Genomic DNA, 26,848 nt, shown 5'->3' with positions numbered 1-26,848 from the left:
CATTAGGAAGAAGGAGAGTGGGAAGGGTAACACGGCCATTGGCAAGGAACCAGGCTTGGCAGAATCGTCTGTGCGAACTATATGGACTAACAGGGAGGCCATAAAGATGACTGTGAAGACATATGGGACGGAGGCATTGGACGGGAGAAGCATGCTGACCAACCAGGCTATAATTCTTATGGAGTGGTACCTGGCTACATTAATCCTGAGGAAGGAGAAGCAAGGAATTCCACAGAACGGGCGCTGCATCAGGGACCAGGCCAAGATTTTCTACAAAGCTGCAGCTCTGAAACTTGCTGTAAAGAATCCATTTAAAGCCTCTGTGGGATGGCTTTGCCGCTTTCTGAAGAGGAAGCAGCTATGTCACATTCGCCTCACGGGGGAGCGTGCATCAGAAAATGAAATGGCAGACAGGGATTATCCAGCCATCAAAAAGGGGATAATTGACGAGGGCGGCTACAGCAGGGACCAAACTTATAACACTGATGAAACAGCCCTATACTACAAGCCTATGTTGAAGTGTACCTATATTAGTAAGCACCAGCGCCAGGACATCGAACGCTCTCAGTTGTGAGTGGAGGAGGTGATGTCTTCACTGGGCAAAACCTTCCACTACTACACCGACAAGTACAACCAGGAAGTAGACAGATGGAAGCAAACACTCATCACCCGTTACCTTCGGCTTGAACAAAGTGAGGAATCACTCCCTTCAACATCAGAAGAGCCATATACTGAGGAGGATCAAGAGACTGATTCGATGTTTGAGGTGTCAGAAATAGACTTTGAAGGGTTTATGAATGAACTGAGTGCATTAGCTAGTGAAAGTGTCAAAAGTGCTGGTGACGAAAGTGGTGAGGAAGGTGGTGTGGTGGGTGATGCAGGAGATGTATGCTAGGTGCCTCATCCTGCCTCGGATCCTCTTCTTACCTCCATCACGCCTGTTGTCCTCTTGGGTAAAGGTGAGCAGCCATATTCTTGTTGGTTTAGTTAAAACCACATCCTTGTTGATTTACCTAGTAAAGCCATAATCTTGTTGGTTTACTTTATCTTAGGTAATATGTCTTAGATAATTTCCCTGTATAGTACAATACTTAGGTCTGAAAGGAATCTCAAGGGTTGCCCAAGAAGGGGGGTGTCGCCCATATGTAATTTTCCCCATAAGTTTATGTATTCACAGTACGCGAATTCCTAGTACGCGACGTCCTCTGCTGCCCATACATTCATGTACTGAGGGGATGTACTGTATCTAGAGAAGGGAACAAAAATGTATGCTGCCTTCATGGACTTGGAGAAAGCATACGACAGAGTAGATAGGCAAGGTATGTGGAAGGTATTAAGAATATATGGAGTGGAGGGGAAATTGTTGAGTGCTGTGAAAAGTATGTACCAGGGAGCTAGGGCTACGAAGTGAGTGGATGGTGAGCTGAGTGAATTCTTTTATCTAAATGTGGGACTGAAACAGGGATGTGTGATGTCTCCAAGGCTGTTTAATAAATACATGGATGGGGTTGTAAAAAAGGTGCAAGGTAGGGCAGTGGATGTGAGGGTGGCTCTAATGAATGAGGGTGAGATGTTGAAGATTCCGGTGTTGCTGTTTGCTGATAACAGAGTATTGCTGAGTGAAGACAAATGGGAGTTGCAAGGTTTGGTGAATGAATCTGGGACAGTGTGCAAGAAGAGGAATCTGAAAGTTCATGGTGAGGATACGGAGAATGTGAGGCATTCAAGTACTTGGGTAGTGTGATGAGTAAGGATGGAAGTTTTGGGGATGAAGTGCTTGAAAGGGTACAGCAGGGAAGGAAGGTTGTTGGTTCACTGAAAGCAATGATGAGAAACAGGGAGGTGCATATGGAAGTTAAGAAGTCACTGCATGATAGTATTGTGATCCCAACCCCGACATATGAGGCCTCCAGTGCTACAGGGGCATAACCCTCAAACCACTGTTTTCTAGATAAGACTGGGAAAAATAGACTGCAACTCCCAGGATGAACGTGTTATCAATTTCAAGCAAAAGGCGACCATATGAGGGTTGGTAGGAGGATCGGAAGTTGCGTGACTTTACCTGTCAGAGACGTCAGACAAACTCTGATCTAGTGTGCTACAGGGGCGTAACTCTGAGTGAGCCACCAGCCAATGAGAAATCGGCATTCTATATTTACCTCCTCCTCAGCCAATCACCCGCCACCAGCCCCACATGTGCATCTCTAAGCCTAGTGTTCCTGTTTTCCACCCTAGCCAGCTGCGTGGATTTTAACGACTGTTTAAGTACATTTTAACCAGGATTGCAGTGCCATCATGAGTTCTACTAGTGAAAATGAAGCTCTACCCCCACAACACACTCACAAGAGGTTAAGGACACCAGAAATGGGGGGGGGGGGGATTGTATCTAAGAAGAAACGTCTATCTATCTATTGCCGGACGCCTCAATCCCGCTTGGGGTGGACACAAACAAATCGCCTCCACGTTGCTCTCTTCTTACTCTCTCTTACTAATCTTTTCACCTCTCTCTTTCTTTCTACATATAACTCTCTATTCCGCCTCTCAACTTCTTCCACGGCCCTATTTCTCATCCATTCATTGTATGCTTTCTTCTTTTGTGCCACAGCCTGTCTCACCTCTTCATTCCACCACGCTGTTCCTTGCATACCCCTCTGTCCTCTCTTCATCCCACACACCACATCACATGCTGCACATATTTCTTCTGTAAATATCCTGCACACACCTTCCACATCCCCCATCTGCTCCAATTCATATTTGCCCAATCGTTCCTCCACTTCTCTCTTATACTCTGCCTTTTTCTCATCCTCTTGTAACCTTTCCACTCTCCTTACAAATACTCCTTCCTGTCCTTCCCTTCTTCTATTTCTCCATCCTAAATGGACCTTGATTCTGGCCACCACCAAGTAGTGGTCAGAAAGTCCACTCCCCCAACCACTATAAGCTCTTGCATCCATTACACATTTTTGCATCCTTTCATCCACACACACAATCAATCATTGCCTTCCTTTCATTCAGTTCACCACCCACCCTTCTCATCACTCGCCATGTATACCTGTGGATCACTTTGTGCCTGAAGAGGGTATTGGCTATCACCAACCCCCTCCCACCACAAATGTCCACTAATGCAATGCCATTCTCATCTATCACAGCAGGCACACCCCACTCACCAACTATTCCGTCCACCTTCACATTCCCTACTTTACCATTCATATCACCGATCAAAAACACTCTCTTATTCCTTCCAAACTTTTCCATACACACTTCCACATTTATCCAGAACTCTTCTCTGACTCTGCTTGCACGATATTGCGTTGGTGCATACACGCACAGAATCGCCCACATTTGTATTCCAACTTTCAATCTTACTCACACAATCCTTGACCCAACTGATCTATACTCTCTTATGCTCTTCTTCCATCTTTTACTCACAACTATACATACTCCTTCTTTTGCCCTCTCATTCTCACCTACTCTGCACATATACCCCATCCATACTCCCATTCTCTCACACTCTCACCTCTCCATTTCGTTTCAGTTATTCCGCATACATCAACTTTCGCCCTCTCAAGCACCTGGACAATCTCTCTCTCTTTCACATCATCATTCGCTCCCCTTACATTCCAAGTTCCGATTACCATGTCCTTTGTCCGGTCCTTGGTTGTCATCTTTTGATCAGTCCTTGTCCGAGGCTTATTGTTTGTCTTTTTAGTTAGTTGTTTTCCGGGGAGGGGCACTAACCCTCCGCCAACCCTTTTAGTCACCTTTTACGACAAGCAGGGATACTGGGAGAGTATTCTTGAAAAACTCCCCTATCCCCAGGGGTAAAGCAAGGTGGTCATAATTATGTATTTGCTGATTGGTCCTGGAGTGCTTTTGTTGATAGGCCCTGGATTGCTCTTGATGTCACTGGCCAGAAGCAGTCTTCAAGAATGATCGCCGGAGTCATTTCTTGGTGTCGAAAAAATAGTGCTGTTGTGTTTGTTGTGCTGGAGATGTGGTACTTGCCCGGACAACCGAAGCCACTCCTAGGTACTTGGGCCCAGTGAGGGGCTCGGGGGGTTTGCAGTGGTTTGGCCCCCATGCTGTCCTCCACCTCCACTTCGACAGCCTCTGGGGGTGGACCCACGATGAAGATGACACCACTCAAGGTTCAGTTCTACCTGCTGCTTTACCCATCTACATCTTGTAAGCTTTACTAATTCTCATCATGTCAATTGCATTGTTTCCAATCTCTGACTATCAATAGGTGTGGTTTCGTCAAAGGTTCAGCTATACCAAGGCCCTCCCTATCCCAGTTAAGTTCTATATTCAACAGGCAGCTGTTGTTGCTTACCTTTTCCTCTGGTGACTCTATACTGAGTGACAAGCCTAACAGTTTCCTGTAACCCAGAAAATCATTTATAATGCTGGGTGATAATCATATAATGAAATAATGGGGTGATAAGGAGCGTACTATGGTGCTCCTGTTAACTGAGAGGAGAGATTCAAATGCAGTGTCCATCCTGAATCAAATCTCTGCACGCTTCTCCATCCTCACTGTGGAGGGACACGTCTGCTGTGTCCACTACAAGGAAACATCGGTTCACTGCAGTGGATGCCCTACAGGGTCAATTGCCTGCCTGCAGTTGATGGGACTATTCGATCTGACAGACTGGGGTTACTCAACAACTACTACTACTATCTATCTATTGTCAGATGCCTAAATCCCATAAGGGGTGGCCACAAACAAATTGCGTCCATGTCGCCCTGTCCCCCGCCATTTCACTGCCCTGCTCCCAGCTCACACCTCCCTCCCTCATATACTTCTCCACTCCATCCCTCCATCTCATCCTCGGCCGTCCCCTCCCTCTCCCCCCTTCCACCTCACTCACATACACTCTCCTCATCAGTTTCTCCTTCTCCATCCGCTCCAGAGGGCCAAACCACCACAAAGTGATTCTCCTAACGCTTCCTATCACATCCATAACATTCCTTCACTTTCTCATTTGTCAGTCCATGTGACTCCACATGCTCCTCTCAAATTACTCATTTCCACTGCTCTCACTCTTGACTTCTGTCCCTCCAACAAGGTCCAAGCTTCACTTCCATACGTTAGAGTTGGTATCACAATACAGTAATCACTCCAATATCCGGATCAATAGAGCCATCGGTAGGTTCGGATATTGGTTTTGTCCGGATATTGGGCCCCAGCTTATGGACTTGTACTTACGGACCCTAACACAGAGAAACACCTATACAACTCCCTCCGGACATGCATAGCACCTATTTAACACCCAAATCACACCAATAAGGCACATAAATGACTGAAATAAATGCAATAGAAACATAAAATGTGGGTTTAGAAGTATGTTCATACATTAATAAACATTCTGGTACTTATGGACTCTAACCGAACCTAACCTAACCGAACCTAACCGAACTCTGAAAAACACATTCCTACTGCACATGCATGAGGTAAGTTTAGTATGGAAAGAAGTACAGTATGACACTTTCTGGTAAGTATAGTATGGGAAAAAATACAATATGAAACATTCTGGTAAATATAGTATGGGAAATAGTACAACATGAAACATTTTGGCTACTTACAGCAAGTCCCTGGCCACCTCGATGAATAACCGCCTCCTCTCGGACTCTGACAGTAAGAACGATTTCCTGAAGCACTTGCACTACACTCTTCCTGAAGTCTTGCACTGAACTTAGTCAATAACACACAGAAGTCCGTTCTTTTCACAGTGTTCACTTTAGTCCAAATAATGTTCCATTAAATTTAAGTGTTGCACATTAACTTTTCCCAAGTTTTTTTAAGTTTCCAAAGCCAAAACAAAGAAGGTTAGTTACGTTAAATTTCTTTTCTACTTAGTCTTTTCTCCCAACTTGAAAACCTTAACACAACACACCGTTTTTTTCACTGCACAACACTCAAAATTCCCGTGTGGTCTAGTGGAGAAGTTCTTGCTGTTTATTCACTGTCAGAGTCCGAGAGTATCACTGGCAGGCGTCCAAGGGGTGCATCGGTGGGTAGTGGTGATGGCGTACTGACTACAGAAGACTCTGAAGACAGCCGCAAACTCACGTCGAGCGGTGACTCCACTGTAGCTGATGTGCTGGGCTGTGGCTCAGAGCATGAGGGCCTGTCTTGGGGAGGCAACGGAGTGGAACCAGGGCTTGGCACAGCGGGGGTCACGGGCCTGAAAAAACTGTCAATCGTTGACTGACGCAAGGACCGACGATTCTGGCGATTGATGATGCACTGCCGGAAAGCACGCACTTCCTCCACGAGTCCCAAGGGCCCCATCTCCCTGTCGCAGTCCGGGTGTTCCAGGTAGTCTAGGACGAACTCTAGATGTTCCCGGAGTGCGCTCAGCTTGGGGATGGCTGGAGTAGTGTCCTGCTGGGCGGAGTCTGTATCATCATCACCTTCGTCGTCGGAATCTTCAAGTTCGGGACTGACACCAGCAACCGAAGACGCGATCTCGATATCAGACAACGTCTGATACCCAGGATCGCCCTCGTCGTCGTCCAACCACTCACGAACATCGTCCACATCAACATCGTCGCCGTGCGTACGTAGCCGTGCATGGAAGTCATCCACGTCAAACCCTAGGAAATCGTACTCCACATCTGTTCCGAGAAGCAGACGAGACCAACCATTTTCAAGAGTTTTCACAGGGACTTCCTTCCATGCACTAGCCCAGTTGTACAGCGCAGACTTGATGATGTAGCGGCGAAGGTTTTCCAAAGTCCGCTTGCCTCGAGTGTCACGTCCTTCCCTGCGCTCGTCCTCGTCCTCGAGAACCACCATCACCTCGTCCAGGAACTTCCGATGGTACAGGCGCTTTGTTGCCACGATCACTCCTTGGTCCATTGGTTGAATGAGAGCAGTCGTATTAGGTGGCAGAAACATGCACCTAATACGGCCATTCTCAGCAACCAAGTCCTTGTCGCACGGGTGGGCAGGTGCATTGTCGAGGAGAAGGAGAGCCTTTACCTGGTCGCGAGGAATTCCCAGTGTCTTCGTCTGGTAATGTATGACCTCCTTGACGAAGTGATGGTGAAACCAGTCTTTGAAAATCACAGCTGTGAACCATGCTTTCAAAGAATGGTACCATACGACAGGAAGGACATCCATCACCCCACGAAGGCACCGAGGCTGCTTTGCACGGCCAACAATAACGGGCTTAAGCCGGTGCATGCCGTTAGCATTGGCACAACACAAAGCAGATATCCGTTCCTTAGAAAGCTTGCGGCCAGGTACACGCTTCTCCATCTCATCGGCGAGAGTGTTCGTTGGCACCGAGCGATAGAATAGGCCAGTTTCGTCAGCGTTATAGACTTGACCGAGAGTGAGGCCCTCCCTGTCGATCAAGCCTTTCACCTTGTGCCGAAACTCGTCCACTCCATCCTCGTTAGCGTCCAATGCTTCGCCATGTGCTTTACGGTTAGTAAGGCCATGTCGCAACTTGAACGCGAAGAGCCAACCCTCGGATGCCTTGAAGTCTAGGGCGTCGTGAAGCCTTGCAAACTTCTCAGCAGCAGCCTTCAGCTCCGTTCCACGTACCATCACACCAGCTGCACGTTGCTGTCGATACCAAATCAACGTGGAGCGGTCGATCTCTGCATACTTGGGGGTAAACATAACCTTCCTCTCCACGTTGCGTTTGCTTCTCGACGAGAAGTCAGCCGTGTACTGCATGAACTTGTCTCGGGAACGCTTGATATCGAACAAAGTCGACCGGGCCAGGTTGAACTCGCGGAGAATGCGAGAGGAAGACCAACCCGCATCAACCTTCTCCAATATCTCCCGTTTCTTCTCCAGAGTCAACACCACTCTCTTCCTTTTCTCAGGAGGCGGGGCCATCATCACACACACTAAGAGTAGGGCAGAGAGCAGCAGGAGGCCTTGCAGCAAGTACGGCACCACCACAAAAGCGAGCACGTGGGCAGCCATGGCGAACAGCGCAGGTCTTGTCGCGGTGAGAGACAGGCGGGAAGTGGGGAGGATGCAGCGGCGCTCTATCGGACGTCGGAGGAATGACGAACCAAAACAATGCTCTCACGCGGCGCGCGCGGCAAGTTCAAATTACGGACGGCAAAAAATCGATTTTTTTTCCAATTTTTTTGGATTTTCGGACCATTTTGGGAATGTTTGATCCCAGGACGATAAGGTTCGGTTAGTGGGGATGTTCGGTTATTGGGCGTCCGGATATTAGAGTGATTACTGTACTGTCATGTAGTAACTTTTTCACTTCCATGCTCACTTACCTGTTTCTTATCACTGCTTTCAAAGAACCAGCAACCTTTCTTCCCTGTTGCACCCTTTCAAGCACTTCATCCTCTAAACTTCCATTCTTACTCATCAATCTACCCAAGTACTTAAACGGACTTACATTTTCCATTTCCTCCTTGTCCAACCTCACTGTACATTCATTGACTTCACTTCTCTCAAAGACCATAACTTTATTCTTCCCTGCATTCACCTTTAGATTCTGTTTCTTACACACTCTCCCAAACTCATCCACCAAGCCTTGCAGCTCCCCTATGTCTTCATTTAACAACACAGTGTCATCTGCAAACAACAGTAAAGGAAGTTTCCACATATTACCCTCTCACTAGGTTCGCTCCCACATCCACTGCCCTACCTTGTATCTCTTTTATAAAGCCATCCATAAAAAGACAGAACAACCATGGAGACATGACACATCCCTCTTTCAATCTAACCTTCAAATAGAAAAATTCACTCAGTTCACTATCCACACACACTGCAGCCTTAGCACCCTCATACATACTCTTCACGGCATTCGGGAACTTCCCATCTACTCCATATATTCTTAATAATTTCCACAATCCTTGTCTATCCACTCTGTCATATGCTTTCTCCAAATCCATGAAGGATGCATACAACTTCTTTTCTTTCTCTAGAAACTTTTCTACTAAAGATCTATGAATGAATATCTGATCTACACGATTTTCTGATTTTATTTTGGGGTTTAGTTGAGTTATAGTTTAGCTTGTTTTAAAGCTATTTGGGGGTTTAGGTGAGCCAGAAACTTGTTTTTGGACTCATTTGGGTGGGTTTAGGACTTGGTTGGGGGGAAACCCAAGGCTCAAAAACGCATCCCTATACATGTTAAATCTACCCCGATATACGATACATTGCCTAGCGATGGGTTTTTACTTAACCAATTGCATCGTTAAACTGGGGTATACCTCTAAAAAGAGGTGCTATCCCTACCGACTTTATGCATGCCATACTTAATTCGAAATACAGTACTGTATGACAACAATTATCAACACAAAACATAACAAAGTCATAATTTTCCATCTCAGACTGTCCATAATACCGCATACTATTTAAGATAAATTTTTTTGTACACTAAACATTCCCCTTTAACCTGTACCATGCTAGCAATATAGATCTTCGTCCCCTTCTGAAACGTCGGTAACCTAAATCTATGTCCTGCAGCACTGAGAAGTCATTGCAAGCTACCGAAGTAAAATGGAAGATAATAAAGTATCTCGTTAACTTCTGACATTTCTCTGCTATGTTTACAACACTGATTTTGGAGCATGGGAGGTGACTGAGTCTTCACAGGCTCACAGTCGCTCTGCTCTGTCAGTAACCTTGATTATTTCAGGGGTCAAGTTGCACGAACCTGACTTGATTCAACCTACTTTCTGGCTTTGGTGACTACTTGTATTAGTGCCAGGGATCTTATATTGATGTATAAGCCCATTTACTGGGGGGGGGGGATCCAAAATTGGTTCACAAGCTTACAGCCGCTCTGCTCCCTCAATAACCACGAAGATTTCAGAGGCAGAATGGCACCAACCTGATTCGCTTCAACCAACTTTCTGGCTTTAGTGATTACTTTTATTATTGCCAGAGATCTTATATTGATGTATTAAGCCCATTTAGCTAGAAAAGGAAAATCCAAAATCGGCCGGCATAGTGGGGTACCTTTTTTTTTTCCAGCGCGGTACAGGTTAATCTATCTATCTATCTATTGCCAGACACCTCAATCCCGTTTGGGGTGGCCACAAACAAATCGCCTCCAAGTCGCCCTGTCCCCTGCCATTTCACTGCCCTGCTCCCAACTCACACCCCCCTCCCTCATATACCTCTCCACCCCATCCCTCCATTCATCCTCGGCGTCCCCCTCCCTCTTCCCCCCCCTCCACCTCACTCACATACACTCTCTTCGTCAGTCTTTCACCCTCCATCCTCTCCACATGGCCAAACCACCTCAGTGTGTTCCTCATAACACCTCCTATCACATCCACATCCACACCTCAACGCTCCTTTATATCCTCATTCGTCAGCCTGTCTCTCCATGTGACTCCACAGGCTCCTCTTAAATAACTCATTTCCACTGCTCTCACTCTTGACTTGTGTCCTTCCAACAATGTCCAAGCTTCACTTCCAGACATTAGAGTTGGCATCACAATATTGTCATGTAGTAACTTTTTCACTTCCATGCTCACTTCCCTGTTTCTTATCACTGCTTTCAAAGAACCAGCAACCTTTCTTCCCTGCTGTACCCTTTCAAGCACTTCACCCTCCAAACCTCCATCCTTACTCATCACACTATCGAAGTACTTAAACGTACTCACATTTTCCAATTCCTCACCATCCAACCTCGCTGTACATTCACTGACTTCACCTCTCTCAAAGACCATCACTTTACTCTTCCCTACATTCACCTTTAGATTCCGTTTCTTACACACTCTCTCAAACTCATCCACCAAGCCTTGAAGCTCCCCTTTGTCTTCACTCAACAACACAGTATCATCTGCAAACAACAGTACAGGGAGTTTCCAAACACTATCCTCTCTCACCAGGGCCACTCCAACATCCACTACCCTACCTTGTACCTCTTTTTTTACCCCATGCATGTACAGATTGAACAACCATGGAGACATGACAAATCCCTGTTTCAAACCATCTTTCAAAGAGAAAAATTCTCTTAGTTCACCATCCACACGCACTGCAGCCTTCGCACCATCGTACATACTCTTCACAGCATTCAACAACTTCCCATCTACTCCATATATTCTTAACACTTTCCACAATCCTTGTCTATCCACCCTGTCATATGCTTTCTCCAAATCCATGAAAGCCGCATACAACTTCTTTCCCTTCTCTAGAAACTTTTCCACTAAAGATCTAAGAATGAATATCTGATCTACACAACCTCTTCCCTTCCTAAAGCCTCCCTGTTCTTCTCCAACTAATTTCTCTGTTCTTTCTCTAACTCTGTCAATAAGTATCCTACCATGCACTTTTCCTATTATACTAAGAACACAAATTGATGTCAATCTGTTATATATATCAATAGCCTATTAAGGCAGAATCTACCGTCGCTGTAGGGTGATACGTCATTTAGGTGCATTAAATGTACAAGCTGATACAGCATATTTCTTTATGCCACTGTATTATGCAGAGGGTTGTGTTTACTGGTGAATGCAGGGATTACTTCAAACAAGCAATCCATGAAACATTATTTGAACCTGTAAAGGTTAAGTTTCTCACTGCTGGAAACCACCATTGTGCCACTTCTTACACTTCCGTAGCAGTGAGGTACAGAAATGCTTTTCTCCAACTGTACCATAATGTTGCATTATAGCCAAATGGACTTGTCAACATTCTCAAGTATGTAAATTCATATCTTTGTAATACATAAAAAAAAAAGAATTTTAACATGTCATATGCAGAAACGAGCTGGTACTGAATAAGTACTGGAAGCTTCATTAATGCATGAAAATACAACCACTAAATTTTGGTTTTCCTATCTGCAGACAGATAAAGATGAAGACATTACATGCAGGACACGATGGTAAGGAGAGGGTGCACACCTCCAAAATCCACAATATTATACACAGTGCACTGTTACCTCTGGCTTCATCCTTGAGGCGCTGAACAGTCACCTTCAGGTCTTCTTTCTCATCCAGTTCTGACTCCAAGAAGGCATTGCGTTCAATGGCCAGATTAAGCCGGGTCTCAAAGTCTTCTAGTGAGGCAACTGTTACCCTGCAGATGATTGAAAATGCCAGGAAAAACAGGAATAGTACACGAAATAAAAATTCTGGTATACTTAAATACTCCCCCCACCCCTTCTGCTATTATATGCACCTTATCTAAATTTTACATTTTCCCTTTCTAAGGTGATACTAATATACATGAATGTTAGAGAGAGAGAGAGAGAGAGAGAGAGAGAGATTCACTGTAACATTACAAAGCAAACGATTGTAAGAATAACTGCATACTTACAACTACACCCATAATGGATCTAACCATAAAATGTTTAAGGGAAAACTTTACTTCAATATCCCACTTAAAATCCAAAGATATTTGGCTTTTGAAAGATATCTGCACTTCATTTTCTAGCTCTCTGTTTCTAACTTACCTCTTAGCTCTGTCAAGATCATCATTATCCTGCTCCAACTTCCTGATGTGTTTCGTGAGTTCATCTTTAATACTTTTAATTCCCGCCAACTCAGTCTGTAATGACGTCACTTGTCCATTAAATTCGTTGTGCAGCCGCTCAAGCCGCTCCTGGAGAACATAAGAAAATTAGGTGTGAGAGAGAGAGAGAGAGAGAGAGAGAGAGAGAGAGAGAGGGGGGGGGGACAGAAGGGAGTGGGAGGAAGGAGAATAGAAGGGAATGAGACAAGCTGGTGACAGTGGTTTGTGTCAGTAAACAAATGTGCACACACACACACACACACACACACATGAGTGACTTGCCCCCTTGTCTTAGTTATCTGGACTAACCCACCCTCAGGCCCCTACACTCCTTATAAGCAACACAGCATTGTACGATGGATTAACAGATGATGGTCCTGATCTTCATAACAGTGGTGTCACCAGAAAGGTGCAGATTTGGCAACCTGTAAAATATGCTTGGCCACCGTAAATTTCTGGACCCCCCTTCAGTCTTTTGCTAAGGTCACCCAATAATTAGGATTGGCCACCCCATTTTTAAAAAAAACTTGGCTATGAAACTGATGAAGATGATAAGAAGTGCAGTAATAATCATCATGTACAGTAAAATTAATCTGTATAAGAATAATGTAGGTAATGATGCTGCTGATGATAATAGGGGTGGTGGTGATTTTGCAACAGTTCATTCGGGCTTTGTATTCGTATTTTTATGTATTTCCCTGGAAAGGAAGGTGTCACGGGGTTTTTAAAGAGTATGCAATATTAAACAATAATTATTCAATAATACTGAGAACAGGGACAATGAATTGTCTTGCTAAAAATCAAGCAATGATTACTTTTCTGGCTTGCTTCACCGATTCTCTAAGGACGAGAATTTATAAACTTTCTCAACAGTACGCAGCAGAGACTAATTCCTCAACTGCTGTTTATTAGTACTATTAGCCTCTGGAGAAAGTGACTTCACCCCTGACAATCAATAACTGATGCTATTAATGATAACAGATTCTTGCTGGTGCATTAACTCCTAGATGGCACAACGGATTTTAAGCTTAATACGAAAGGACTGGCCTAAATACCAGTTATGAATAGCAAAGCGTTTATGCAAGCTAGGAGCTGCAACTAGAATAAGCTTAATGTAGAAAATAAAACACGAGTTTACATTACATTATGCTCGAGAAAAAGTACTGTTAAATTTATTGATTACAAAGAAATAAATTTACGTTACATTTCAAAATGAATTCAAACTAAGGAGATCGCACTCACTCGCTCACTCAAAAGCTAACTCTTAAACCTAGGAAAATACGAAAAGAAAATACTGGTCAGAAAAGTGGACAATGCGGATGACTGGGCGTCGTTACTGGAAGGACATTGCACTCGCTAAGTCTCTCGCCAATCACAGCTAAGTGGGAATACGGCGGCGGTGTGAACTGCGTCGTAGGAAGGACACTGCCACACAATACCTGCTTCCGCGGCATTCAAACCTTGACTAACTCCAAATCGTGGGAAAGAGGCAAATGTCCAGCCACATTATTAACGACTAGAATGAGCGAAACATGCCCACAATAAATTGCTCAGTGGAAATGCTAATGTCTTGCACGAAGACGATCATTTATGACACATTGAAAAATTGCCTGAAAAACACTCCTGACCGGGTAAGCGGTTAACTGAACGATAAACACTGGGATTCTACTAGAGTTCGCGGTTTCCCACCAAATGATGTCACGAGTCGACTCGTGACAGAAGGAATGCATTTAAAATGCAGCAGGACATCAAAACAGACTGCAACTGGCCACCACAAGGAACCCACGGAGGAGTGTACACGGCGCGAATGAGCTCCAGGCAGAAATGGTTTAAGTCCACCAGGGCCGCACACCCCTATGACACAGAATTCGCCTGTTGCCACCATAGAATGAATACAAGACGACCTGCCGGACGAGCTGCCCACAGATCAGACCGGGGTGGAACTGTTTCTCCACTTCCTAACAGCACCCCTGAGATGGCCAATAGCCGCTCACCCTCCTACAGGAGACGGCCGGAAGCCACTCTGGAGGAAACTAGGAGACGCCCTAAAGCCGCTCGGAAGGTGCTCCTCGGAGAGACGGCCTGCAGCTGCTCACCCTCCTACAGGAGACGGCCTGAAGCCGCTCTGGAGGAAGAGGAGACAGCCTGAAGCCACTCCCCCCTTCGTCAGGAGACAGTTGGAAGCCGCTCTGGAGGAAGAGGAGACAGCCTGAAGCCACTCCCGCCTTCGTCAGGAGACGGCTGGAAGCCGCTCGGAAGGTGCCCCTCGGAGAGCCGGCCGGTAGCCGCTCACCCTCCTACAGGAGATGGCCTGAAGCCGCTCTGGAGGCCAATCAGGAGACGGCTGGCAGCCGCTCCCGCCTTCGTCAGATGGCCAGAAGCCGCTCTGAAGGTGCCCCTGGAGAGATGGCCGGAAGCCGCTCTGAAGGTGCCCCTGGAGAGACGGCCGGTAGCCGCTCTGAAGGTGCCCCTGGAGAGACGGCCGGTAGCCGCTAACCCTCCTACAGGAGACGGCCTGAAGCCGCTCTGGAAGCCAATCGGGAGACGGCCAGTAGCCGCTCCCACCTTCGTCAGGGGACGGCCAGAAGCCGCTCTAAAGTTGCCCCTGGAGAGAAGGCGGGTAGCCACTCACCCTCCTACAGAAGACAGCCTAAAGCTGCTCCGGATGTCAATCAGGAGACGGCCGGAAGCCGCTCCTGCCTTCGTCAGGAGAGGGCTGGACGCCGCTCTGAAGGTGCCCCCGGAGAGATGGCCTGTAGCTGTTCTACCCTCCTGCAGGAGGCGGCCAGTAGCCACTCCGAAGGTGTCCCGAGACAGCCACAGCCAGTAGCCGGGCACTACTGCCAGAGACGGCCTGAAGCTGCTCCTTCGTTAGGTGCTGAGCCCGGTCCACCTACCCACGACTTGGAGGGAGCCCCCAGCCTGGAGGAGTATTGGAGAGGCCCTGTGGCCACCACTGGGGTCTTCTCCCTACAGCCAATGGAGATGCCCCTGACGGACTCCGACACTGGCTGACGCCATAGCTCACTCCTGACAGGCGTTCCCGACCTGCGGGGACCACAGCCTCCCAAACGCCCCTCAGACTCCAGGGCAGGACCTCCCTGCGGTCAGACGCCGGAGATCCTCTTCCTCTGTCAGGCGCCAGACTCAGAAGTTCAGGTGACTGTTCGGCCCCAGCCCAGAGGGCCGGACTCCCACCCCGAGCCCAGAAGCCTCGGGCCCCTACACCCCCAGCAGCCCCGGACAAAAGAGGATGTCCCTATGTGCTGTCCACCGCCCCCAGGGCCTAGCCGTCCCTGGCGGATCCCAGCCCTGTCAGTAGGGAGGCAGAGACTCTGCCGCCACCCCTGCACCTGTGACACGCCTGACCTGACAGTGAGTGAAAGTGAACACATGCAGCATAGACAGTGTAGGATGACAGAGTAAAGTGGGCCGGTGGTTAAAGCCTAAAAGAAAGTGGTGGAAAAGGTAGTGCAAATGGGCCAGTGCACTAAGTGGTCCTGACATCTGGTGGGAGTCTGTGAACTTCTCCCAGATGAAGCTGTTGTGGGTGTGAGGGTTACAGCTACCAATATTTGATGTTATTCTACCCAAAGCCAGCTAAAACTGAGTGTTGTTACATTGAACATCAGGTTTACACCAAAAAAACTAAGGGTTCTACAATATTCATGGCCTTAGAAAGAAGATAGGTTAGGAAAAAAATAGTATTCAAAAGTTGGGTCTGGTTAGTACTTGGATGGGTGACCGCCTGGGAACACCAGATGCTGTTGGCATCCCTACGTGTCAAGTGGGGTTGGTGGAGGATTAGTGCCCCTCCCTGTAAAACAATTGACTCTAAGCCATTGGCCACCCCGTCTGGGATACATGGCGTCTGGCAATGGATGGATGGATGGATGGATGTTCTACTCCTATCTATCAGGTGATTTCTAGGGATGTATTAAAGAGGGTTTATGTGGAAATATTGCCTTCATGCATGTATAAAGACTAAATAATTCGAATAAGGGTAATAGGATTTCTGTTTCTTAAAAAACAATGATGAAAGATATGGATAAATTCGCCATGCGACATTTCCACTCGGTACTCGGCTCTGCCACAGCAGCCACACGTACGATTATAAACAAACACAAGACTGGCGAGGTGCGTCGGTGATGGGATGACTTGGTTGAACTGAAATGTTTATTGTCATAAAGGTACACAGTGCTAATACAACAAAAGGTGGTGGGTCGTGCCACACACCTTCAGCCAATACAGTTAGTAACTGGACAATTGTGGGTGTGGCCACCTATGTGTGTGTGTGTAATTCACCGGGTCGGTCAGAATCATTTGATGGTCGTGATTGTCAGCTTTTACCCTCCCGGAAGAGAGCTGAGAGCTCATATAGTTCGATCTAAGGGCAAGGCTGTGACCTGCACACACACACACACACACACCCGTCATGTGTGTGTGTGTGTGTGTGTGTGTGTGTGTGTGTGTGTGTGTGTGTGTGTGTGTAGCCACATACTCTGATTAAAAAAAATAGGTTACACTCTATGTTATGAAATACAGAGGCATTGGTATGACGTATTACATATAGGAGTATAGGGTAGTACTAGAACAGTAAAGGAATACTGTGAAACAAATCAGTACCAACCGTGGCCGAAGGTGATGATATAGCATCACCTTACAAGCAGGTTAGTGAGTGATGGCCACAACACCCTTCACCATCATCACACCTACACTCTCCCTACACTAAACTCTCTCTTCATTTCAGATCTTCCCTTCCTTTTGTTGTGCATATATTTTATACATATTCTCCACCGATACACAGTAGAGTTTTGCTTACACTGGCTTGAAGCAGTACATTTTTTAGCAACTATGACTAGGAAACATAAGGCACACACACCTTGTAAGAATACACCTCTCTTTCTCCGTTTGAAATCATCACAACTGTTTAGTTGACTATACAGTCTATACATGACACTTTTTTTTATTATTAGTATTTCTCCCTTACACTGCCTTGGAAGCGCAGTCGTTAGCGGCTATTGCCAGGTAGCGGAGTGCTTGTTGAATGTTCCTGGTCTGTGGAGGATAGAACAGAGGATAGCAAGAATGTAGTGTATGTTAATACTGTAGTCCATATTCCGGATATTCACAGACAATTGGGAGTAACAGTTTTTCATTGATTAACCGTGTGATTTGTTCAGTGTTGCGATTTGTGGGTTTCTATACTTAGCAGTTAGCGGTGTGACATTGACAATAAGAACAGTTAGCAAAATTACGAACTTTGTTTGCACTGTGGCTGACTGAAATCAAATTCAACTTTCAATGCAGACCAACACCCATTCATGAAATAAGTGAAAGGATGGGCCAGGATTCCATCAAAGATGGGCGCCAAACGTCGTAGGCTGTGGGACATGCCATGTAGAAGAGGTGGTGAGTGAGAGAGCAACAAGGAAAACATGTCGTACACTGCTCTGGCAGTGAATTTTAAAATACGGCAAAATTTGTGCATGAATGCATTTCCTCATATATTTACCATGTTATAGTCCTACACCAATTACTGTATATGGGATGTTTATTGAATAGTAAATTGTATGCAGAAGTTGATTCCATGGAGATGATGGTTCCTGTTTTACAATTTTTTCTTTTCTTTTCTAATGCCACTTACACACCAATAGCATGATTGTCAAAGGCATTTGAAAAATTTTGTGATCTGAGGAAACTACACGAAAGTGCATAGAAAAATTTATCTTTGAAACCCGCAAAACATTTTTCTGGGAGAAGTTCAGATTCCCACCAGATGGCAGGACCACTCAGTGCACTGGCCCATAGTAGGACAGTGAAGGATGGGCCTACCATAGTGTACAGTGCCGCCATAAGACAGTGAAGATCATACCTAGGCCCCCGAGTTGAAGTTACGGTACCGCCAGCTCCACCCGGGTACATAGTAGAGTAATGTAAACGTAATCTATGGGCCAAGGTACAGTGAACATTCTATGCCACAGTGACAGCATGTCTTGATAAGGTCACGCTTAGGCCCAGAGTAAAATATTAACGCTACCTTGGGAAGTCGAGACAACCGCCACCACCGGCCAAGGAAATCTAAACTTCCCCACAAACATAAGTGTCTAGCTCAAGTGTTGTTCCCCCTAACCAAACTGGTCCTGTACAGTATCCTGTGTGATACTAGTATTCCATATCTGCAGGCAAAGAATTATAATTGTCCAGCTTGTTTGTATTTATGACATCTGCTCATTCCTGTGTAAGATTTAGTAATACACATGTACGGTGTTGCCTGAGTTTTTGTGTCCTGCCTCTCTCTTATTTGTCTAAGCTCTGGTCTAGAAAGTGAACCCAGCTACTCACTAGGTGCTCTAGGGACGGGAGGCTGACCCTAAAACACCTAGCATTACAGCATTATTTTGCCCAAGAAGTCTGGGGAGTGAAAGATGAATTCTGGGCAAATGTGGAAGTATGCATAAAGAAGTCTGGGTGATGCAAGTGTTTCTGATAGGAGATATTATAAATGGAAGAGTGGAGAGTGTTCAAGTTGATGGATGGTTAGTCAGTGCGCTTTACTAAACACACTAAAATGCATGGGAATGAAAGTGCTTTGGTGGAGATTTTATCATGGAAAGGCTTGGGAACAGCCAATACCCTCTTTAGACACAAAATGATCCACAGGCATACTTGGCGAGTGACAGGGAGGATTGATGGTGAGTTGGATGAATGTAAGGCAGTGTGTGTGTGTGTGTTTACCAATTTGCATTTACCTAGTTGTGATATACAAGAAATGAGCTAAGCTCGTGGGATACTGTCTCTGTTTCTTGATAAGTCAAATTTTGCTTTGAACTTGTTTAAGTTCTTAGACTGGACGATCTCTTTGTCCAGGCTATTCCACAGGTGAATGCATGTGTATGGAAAACTATATTTCTTGATATCCTCCAAGCAACTTAGCTTTTTTTAGTTTCATTCTGTATCCTCTTGTTACTTTCCCATCCCATACAAACAGATCTTCTCTGTCAATTTTTTCTACTCGCCTCCTGGCCCTGAACACGGCAATCATGTCACCCCTCTCCCTCTCCTGAGGAGGGCAAGTCTAGTTTTTCCAGCCTTTCCCTGTAAGATGGATCTGCCAGGCTAGGGACCATCTTGGTTGCTGTTCTTTGTATTCTCTTGATCTTGTTTCCTTCTTTTTATGCGGGGACAACTACCGCATATTTCAACCCGGGACAGATCATGGCCAGTATATATCAATTTTTTCATCATCTCCTCATCCATGTAATGAAATGCTACTCGTGTGTTTATCAAGAGATTGTGTCTCTCTATCTTGTTAATGTATTGTTCAGATGACAAATTATCCTGGACCAGCACTCCAAAGTCCTTCTCTTCTCTCACGTTTGTGATTGGTTCATTAGCCATCAAAAAACTCAATGATGGTCTCTTGGTACTATTACACATTTCCAGTGTTTTACTCCCCCTCCCCCCCCACTGAAGTTCATTTCCCATATCCAGCTCCAATCATGAATCCTATCCAGGTCCTCCTGTAGCATTTTACACTCTTCTTCAACTTTACTCTCCTCATGATCTTTCATCGTCAACAAACAGACTTGATAACTGTTCAGTCGATCTACCATACTGTTTACATAAATCAGGAACATTATGGGCGCTAACACCGAGCCCTGTGGGACTCCACTTGTTGCATCCCTCCATCCAGACAGCCTGTCTTTTATTACTGTCCTCATTTGTCTGTCTCTCAAGAAGTCTCTCATCCACTCTCAAGAAGTCTCTCATCCACTCTAAGAAGTTCTCCTTCAGTCCTCTTTGTGTTCCAATTTCCACAAAGGTCACTTGTGGGGTACCTTGTCAAAGGCTTTCTCCAAATCTAAATACACACAATCCACCCAACTCTCTTTCTTCTGCAGCACATCCATCGACCTTGAGTAGAGGCTCAACAAGTTGGAAACACACAGCCTTCCACTTCTGAATCCAAACTGACTTTCTGCCAAAATGTCCATCTCCACCAGATATTTTATCCATCTGTCTTTCAGGATTCTCTTGCACAGTTTTGCAAACATGCTGGTCTGGGACGCTATTCTATAATTCAGATGTTCTTCCTCGTTCCCTCCCTAATAAAGCGGTACCACATTGGCCCTCTTCCATTCACAAGGCACTTTCCCTTCTTCCAGAGAACACAATTAAACTGTGAACGTGCATTCCTTTAGTATCCAATTGGAGATCCTCTCTGGTCCTGGGGCCTTCCTCACATCTTAAGTTTCCAGTATTTGTATACTTCTTGCACTTCAACCTTTACACCTTTTAACACTACATTTCTAGTCACTCCCTCCTCCTCCACAAAATCACATTCCCTAGTGAAGATTGATTGGAAGAATTTGTTCTTTATTTCAGTTTGAAAAACATGCATCTTTATGGATATTTCCTTCTACTTTCAGCTTATTGATTCCATCCTTTGTTTCAATTTGCCACTAACAAACCTGTAAAACAATTTATGTTCATCCTTACATTTCTCAACTATGCCTTTTTCGAAGCTTCTTTCTTCCTCTCTACGTATTCTTGTATATTCACTTCAAGTTCATTTATATTCTTCCTTTGCTCTATCATTACCTCTTTTTCTCCATTTGTTCACCCCCTTACCCCTTTCTTTTTTTTTTGCTATAATACACCTTTTGTTGAGCCAGCCATTTCTCCAGTTCTCCTTCCCACTAACTTCTGGCACACACTTTTCCACACCCATAGTATAGAAGTCTAGAAAGGTATCCCACTTCTTCTGTATCTCTCGTTTCCCAGAATTCTCGCCACTCTGTTTCTTCTAAAAATGTTCTCAGTGCTGTAAAGTCTGCTTTCCCAAAGCTGTATAGCTCATCTCGTCTCCTCATTTCCCTCTATTGTTTGGAAATCTATCACAACATGATCGTTTTTTTCTTGTAGGACACAAATGTTTCAGACATTCAGTTGCATCATGTTCTTTGGTTAGAATTAAATCTAATCTTGCTGATGTGACATCCTCCCTAAATATTCTCTCTTCTTTTACCATTATCAATTATGTGTTCTTACCTAACTGTATCTTTACAGGAATGAGTCAAGCCCGTACTGTCCCGTGTCTTAAACCATATTTATCATACATATCCTTAAATTTATGAACTGTTTTGGCACACACTATTTCATTCGGTAGTGCATGCCATTGATCAATTGCTCTATTTGGGAAACTAAATTTCCTTACGTCTTTATCGCCTGTTTTTTATGCAGTTTTTTTTTTAAGTGTCCTCTTGCTGATGCATCCCCATTGGTTATGTAATCATTTATGTCTATTTTCTCCTTCCCTGATATGCATTTATATAGCATAATCATGTCTCCTCTTTTCCTTCTCTTTTGTAGTGTAGGTAAATTCAGTTTTTCCGGTCTTTCTTCATAGCAGAGATCCACTAAGCTTGGTACCCATCTTGTACTGGCCCTTTGAACTTTTCCAATCTTATCTATTTGTTTTTTGAGATGAGGACTCCAGACTACTGACCCATACTCCAGGGTTGGTCTGATGAATGATGTTATTATCTTTCTTAGCATGTCTTCATTTATGTATGTGAATGCTATTCTCATATTTGCAAGCAGTGTATACATGTTCCGTACCTTCTCACTGATGTGGTCACCCGGAGATAGTCCGTTATCAATAATCACACCTAGGTCCTTCTCTCTTTCTGATGTGTGTAGGGTTTTGTTTCCTAACTTATAATCCCAATCAGGTCTTTTTCCACTTTTACCACACTTGATTACATGACACTTGTCCACCCTGAATTCCATTTGCCTTGTACTGCTCCATTCATGAAGTTTATTTAATTCTTCTTGTAGCTCTTTACAAGAGTCTGTGTTAGTAATTCTCCTTTGTATTTTTGCATCATCAGCACACATATTTACATAGCTTTCATTTCCAATGTTGCTATCTATATCATTTATATACACTAAAAACATGATTTTTGCCTGCACTGAGCCCTGTGGAACTCTGCTAGTCACTTCCCTCCATGATGAGTAATTTCCCCTTAGTACTGTTCTCATTTCTCTTTTTTTGAGAAAATCTTGCATCCAACAATACAGTCTGCCTTGCATTCCTCCTTGATAGTACAGTTTCCATAAAAGTCTTTGGTGCGGTACTCTGTCAAATGCTTTCTTGAAATCTAAATAGATACTGTCCACCCATCCTTCTCTTTCTGTAAAGTTTCTGTTACTCTATCACAGTAGCTCAACAGATTAGTAACACAGGATTTTCCTTTTCTGAAACCAAACTGTCTTTCTGTTATCATATTGTGCTCTTCTAGATGATTTGCCCAAACTTTTCTTATCAGCTTTTCTAATATCTTGCTTACAGCGCTGGTTGGTGAAACTGGTTGGTAGTTGAGTGGATTTTGTCTATTCCCTTTCTTGAATAAGGGAACAATGTTTGCTTTCTTCCAAAGATCAGGTAGTTTACCTTGTCTCATGGATTTATTGAAAATTAAAGATAATGGTTTACTTAACTCCTTTGCACATTCATGTAGCACCCATGAAATTTCATCAGGACCATTTGCTTTTCCTTTGTCTAATTTACTTATCTCCTCCTGTATTTCTTTTTCTGATATTTGTATATCTGTTAATATGTGTGGGCATGCATGTTCCACATCATCCCTCTCAAAATTATTTTCTTGTGTGTGTGTGTGTGTGTGTGTGTGTGTGTGCAACCCTTAGGCCCTCATACATTATATATATATATATATATATATATATATATATATATATATGGCATACCCTGGTTTAACGATGCAACTGGTTATATAAAAACCCATTGCTAGGCGGGTATCGTATCTCGAAGTAGATTTAACATGTATAGGAATAGGGATACATTTTTGAGCCTTGGGTTTCCCCCCAACCAAGTCCTAAACCCACCTAAATGAGTCCAAAAACAAATTTATAGGCAGTCTAAATGACCTAACAGCTGTAAAGGAAGCTAACCTAAGCCTAAAACCAGTGTCCGTCTCGCTGGTACCCAGTCAAGGTCACTGGTGAGTGTGATCTCCGACTTGTATTCAAACTCAGCAGAGAGGAAGCAGAAGCATTAGCCTATATACAATCCCACCATCAGACGGTCCCGGAACAATTGCCGTAAATAAACATCTGTTATGCACAATAACAAGGTATGAATGACACAGAATCGTCCAAGGTGCAAACTGACAGTGAAACGCTGAAGTTTTGACCACTGAGCTTTATAGTATGGAGAGGCATTCTCAATAGTCGCCCCATGTAATTTATGTTGCCGCCGCCAGGGCGGCGCTGGTGTAGCGGCAGCCATGTTACACCACGCCTGATGCACGCATTTTTGTACTAAGCTGCTCCGTGGGTTTTTGAAAGCAGTTGATGATTCCGGAAAATACAGTACAGCTTACGGATACAAAAATGGGCACAGGAATTCATTGATATCAGATGGAGTTACATTTCACGAGTAAGAAATATATCTTGTTGCTTTGTGGTAGGTGGGGGCGCTCACCATCCACTCACTCAATGTAGTGCTGCTCTCGGGTGTCTGCCCTTTCCTCTCCTCCATCCTTCTTTCCTTCAATCACTTCTCTCTACAGGTGACTTTACACTCCCTCTTCTATATTTCTTTCCTTCATTCGTTCCTCTTCCTTCTGCCTAAGGGTGACTCTACAATGAGTAACAAGCCAAATAATTTCCTGTACACTATGAAACCATTTAATATGCCAGGTGGTAACCATATAACCAAATTTTGGCGCCTGGTGGTTTAGTGGGTAATTTCGGAGCTCTAATCGGATTGAGCTGGTGAAGGTTTATATCCAAGGGATGGCTGGGGTTTATTGCTCATGTAATGCCACTCAGGGATCAGTGAGGCTGGTCACTCTCATCTTACACGTCAGGACCAACTTGCCTAGCCCCGGGCTCCTACACTTCTCATGGGGCAACGTAGGATTGGATGATGGATGGATGGATGGCTAATTCTATAACACTGTTGCCCCCTGGGGTGGGGTGGGAAGATTCTTCCCCAGTATCCCTGCATGACTAAGGCCACTAAAAGGGGCCCATTTATCTCCAGTCTTTCTCTCCAAGTCCTCTTCTCTTCTGTTCACACTCTCTTGTAGATATTTCCATGTTTCTTCCGGCCTTTATCAATTTGGACATTCAGTTTCATGACATGGATAGTCTAGGGACTTCCCACATCATTTCAACACCATTACTTCAATGTAAAACAGCTGCAACATCACTACCACTTCAATGTTCATACCACACTATCTTTTCCTTTTCTGCCTTTACCTTTCTCTGCCTTAGTTCCATAAAGAGTCTGCACTGCAACAACCTATGGCGTTGTTTTATACTCACTGGCTAAATGTACCCCATATAATTCGTTGAACTAGGCAGAAAAAAAATAATCCATACGTGTTTGTGAATTATAAGTGGCGAGTGTCTTTATTATTAACCACCGCTTAGTGGAAATAAAGTATTAGAATTTGAGTGCTGGTGTTCCAATATGGCGGCCAAAATCACAAGCTCACGGCGGAGATAGCCTCTTCATACTATAAAGCTCAGTGGTTTTGACAGGGAATTCTATTGACGGGGAATATGATCGGGAGAGCCTTTTCAACGGCTCCTCTTTATGTCGTTTTTGTTACTGTTCTGGTTGGTGAGCTCCTTTATTTTCTTCTCTCTTATTTTCCAACTTTCATTTAGAAATTCCTTTGTAATTTCAAAGCATTTTTCCTTGAACAGCCCGAACGTAAACACATTATTTATTGATGTCACAGTTTTCATCAATGCATGAAACATTTACTCTTGAAGGTCTTCATAATTATTAACCCCTACATGCCAGGGGTTTTCCGATGTTGCACGCTCCTCCCTAAGGGGGATATCCATGACAGAAAAAAATACCCTTCCTTCAAACCCTAATATCTGCCAAACTATAAGACCTAGAGAAAAAATTAAAGATACATAAGAATCACTAACTCTTCTTCTGTCAAATGAAAGTATTCCCACGTCTCCAGGTGGTCCTGTCAATGAGTAAGGAAGTTCAAAGGGTGGCTGAAAGATGCTTGCGGCTATACACGTCAACCGGCGCTGCTCTGCACCGGGCGACGTCAGGCCGTCAGGTATCAGGGGTCAATCTCCTCCCTGCTCCCCCTGACCTGTGGGGTTCCCCAGGGTACCAAGATGGGTCCACTGTGCTTCCTCATCCTTATCAACAATACCCTCACGGACACCCCGCATCGGTGGAAGTATGTTGACGACAGTACCATTGGCATTCCCATCAACACCAGGCAGCCAGACTACTCATCACTCCAGACCACACTGGACAGACTCAAGAAGTGGACTGAGGAGAACAAAGTGACAATGAACCACACCAAGCCTGTGGTGATGCACTTCTGTACCTCCTCACAGGCCGTGGCTCATCCCCAGCTGTCAGTGGGTGCCTATCCCCTCCAATTGGTCCAGTCCACTAGACTGCTCGGTGTAATGGTGGATGACCGGCTGAGCTGGAAGCAACACGTCATCAACATAGTGCGGACAGCCTCATATAAACTGTACATGCTGCGTAAACTCAAGTCACTGGGAACGCCAGCAAAGGAGCTACGTGAAGTTTATACCGCCTTCATACTCCCTACCCTCATGTACGCCTCCCCAACGTGATCCTCCTCGCTCACCCTCACACAACAGCAGCAGCTTGAGAGGACACAGAAAAGGGCGTGCAAGATCATCCTGGGCCCTGCCTATGACAGCTATGACAACGCCCTGACTACCCTGAGTCTGCCAAGGCTTTCCGAGAGGCATCAGGAGGCACTGGGGAAGTTTGGGAGGGGGCTATTATGTCACCCTCGTCACCGACACTTCCTCCCACCTGACACTCCCCCACCACGCTGCACTACAAGGCACATTAACAAGCTTGTTCCGATCAGAGCGCTGAGGACTGACCGGTACAAGAACAGCGCCATTCCATCCATTGTGCACATGATTAACACAGTCTAGTCCCAGATTTAGCATAAACTAATTTAAGTGAACCCCATGAACACTATCAGTGTATCACTGCTAACCCAATAAAGCAATTATTATTATTATTATTATTAAAATCGCGACGTCTATACACGTCAGCCAGTGGTTAGGGGTTAATATTTATTTAACCCTTAAACCGCGGGTTTGTTTTGCTTTGACTTGCGGCTCCCGCGGGCATATTCGCACTCCGACAGACTCTCTAAAAATATTTGCCAAAAATCAGTTATTAGTCCTAGAATATTAAAATCACATATACTTATGGCACATACCTTCAGCTTTCTCCTTGGGTGTTTGTTGAGCCTTCGTCGAGTACCGTAGGACTTGTGGAGACCTCTGAAGTTGGGTAATGAAGTCTCCACTTTACAC

At 44.9% G+C, this 26,848-nt stretch overlaps 1 protein-coding gene and 1 pseudogene across 5 annotated transcripts in view; one reads left to right on the top strand and one right to left on the bottom strand.

Moving 5' to 3' along the window:
• The window catches only part of LOC145392953 (nuclear distribution protein nudE-like 1), a 451,924-nt gene that overhangs the window by 178,961 nt on the left and 246,115 nt on the right, over window positions 1–26,848 (bottom strand). For all 5 annotated transcript variants that reach the window (XR_013896084.1, XM_080267243.1, XM_080267246.1 and 2 more), the window contains exons 3-4: window positions 12,405–12,553; window positions 11,892–12,028 (exon numbers count right to left, since the gene is read on the bottom strand). Coding sequence is in view for 4 of the 5 variants with exons in the window: in XM_080267243.1 (XP_080123369.1) it covers window positions 11,892–12,028; window positions 12,405–12,553 (286 nt within the window). In the remaining variant the exon portion in view is untranslated. The remainder of the gene's footprint in view (window positions 1–11,891; window positions 12,029–12,404; window positions 12,554–26,848) is intronic.
• On the top strand, window positions 25,646–26,458 carry LOC145392964 (uncharacterized; annotated as a pseudogene).

This window comes from Coenobita brevimanus, chromosome 23 (assembly GCF_032717465.1).
Source record: "Coenobita brevimanus isolate Jiangsu-jjx chromosome 23, ASM3271746v2, whole genome shotgun sequence".
In the NCBI taxonomy this organism is placed as follows: domain Eukaryota; kingdom Metazoa; phylum Arthropoda; class Malacostraca; order Decapoda; family Coenobitidae; genus Coenobita; species Coenobita brevimanus.
Note: the sequence above shows the minus strand (reverse complement) of the source record. Positions and strands in the feature narration are given on the sequence as shown.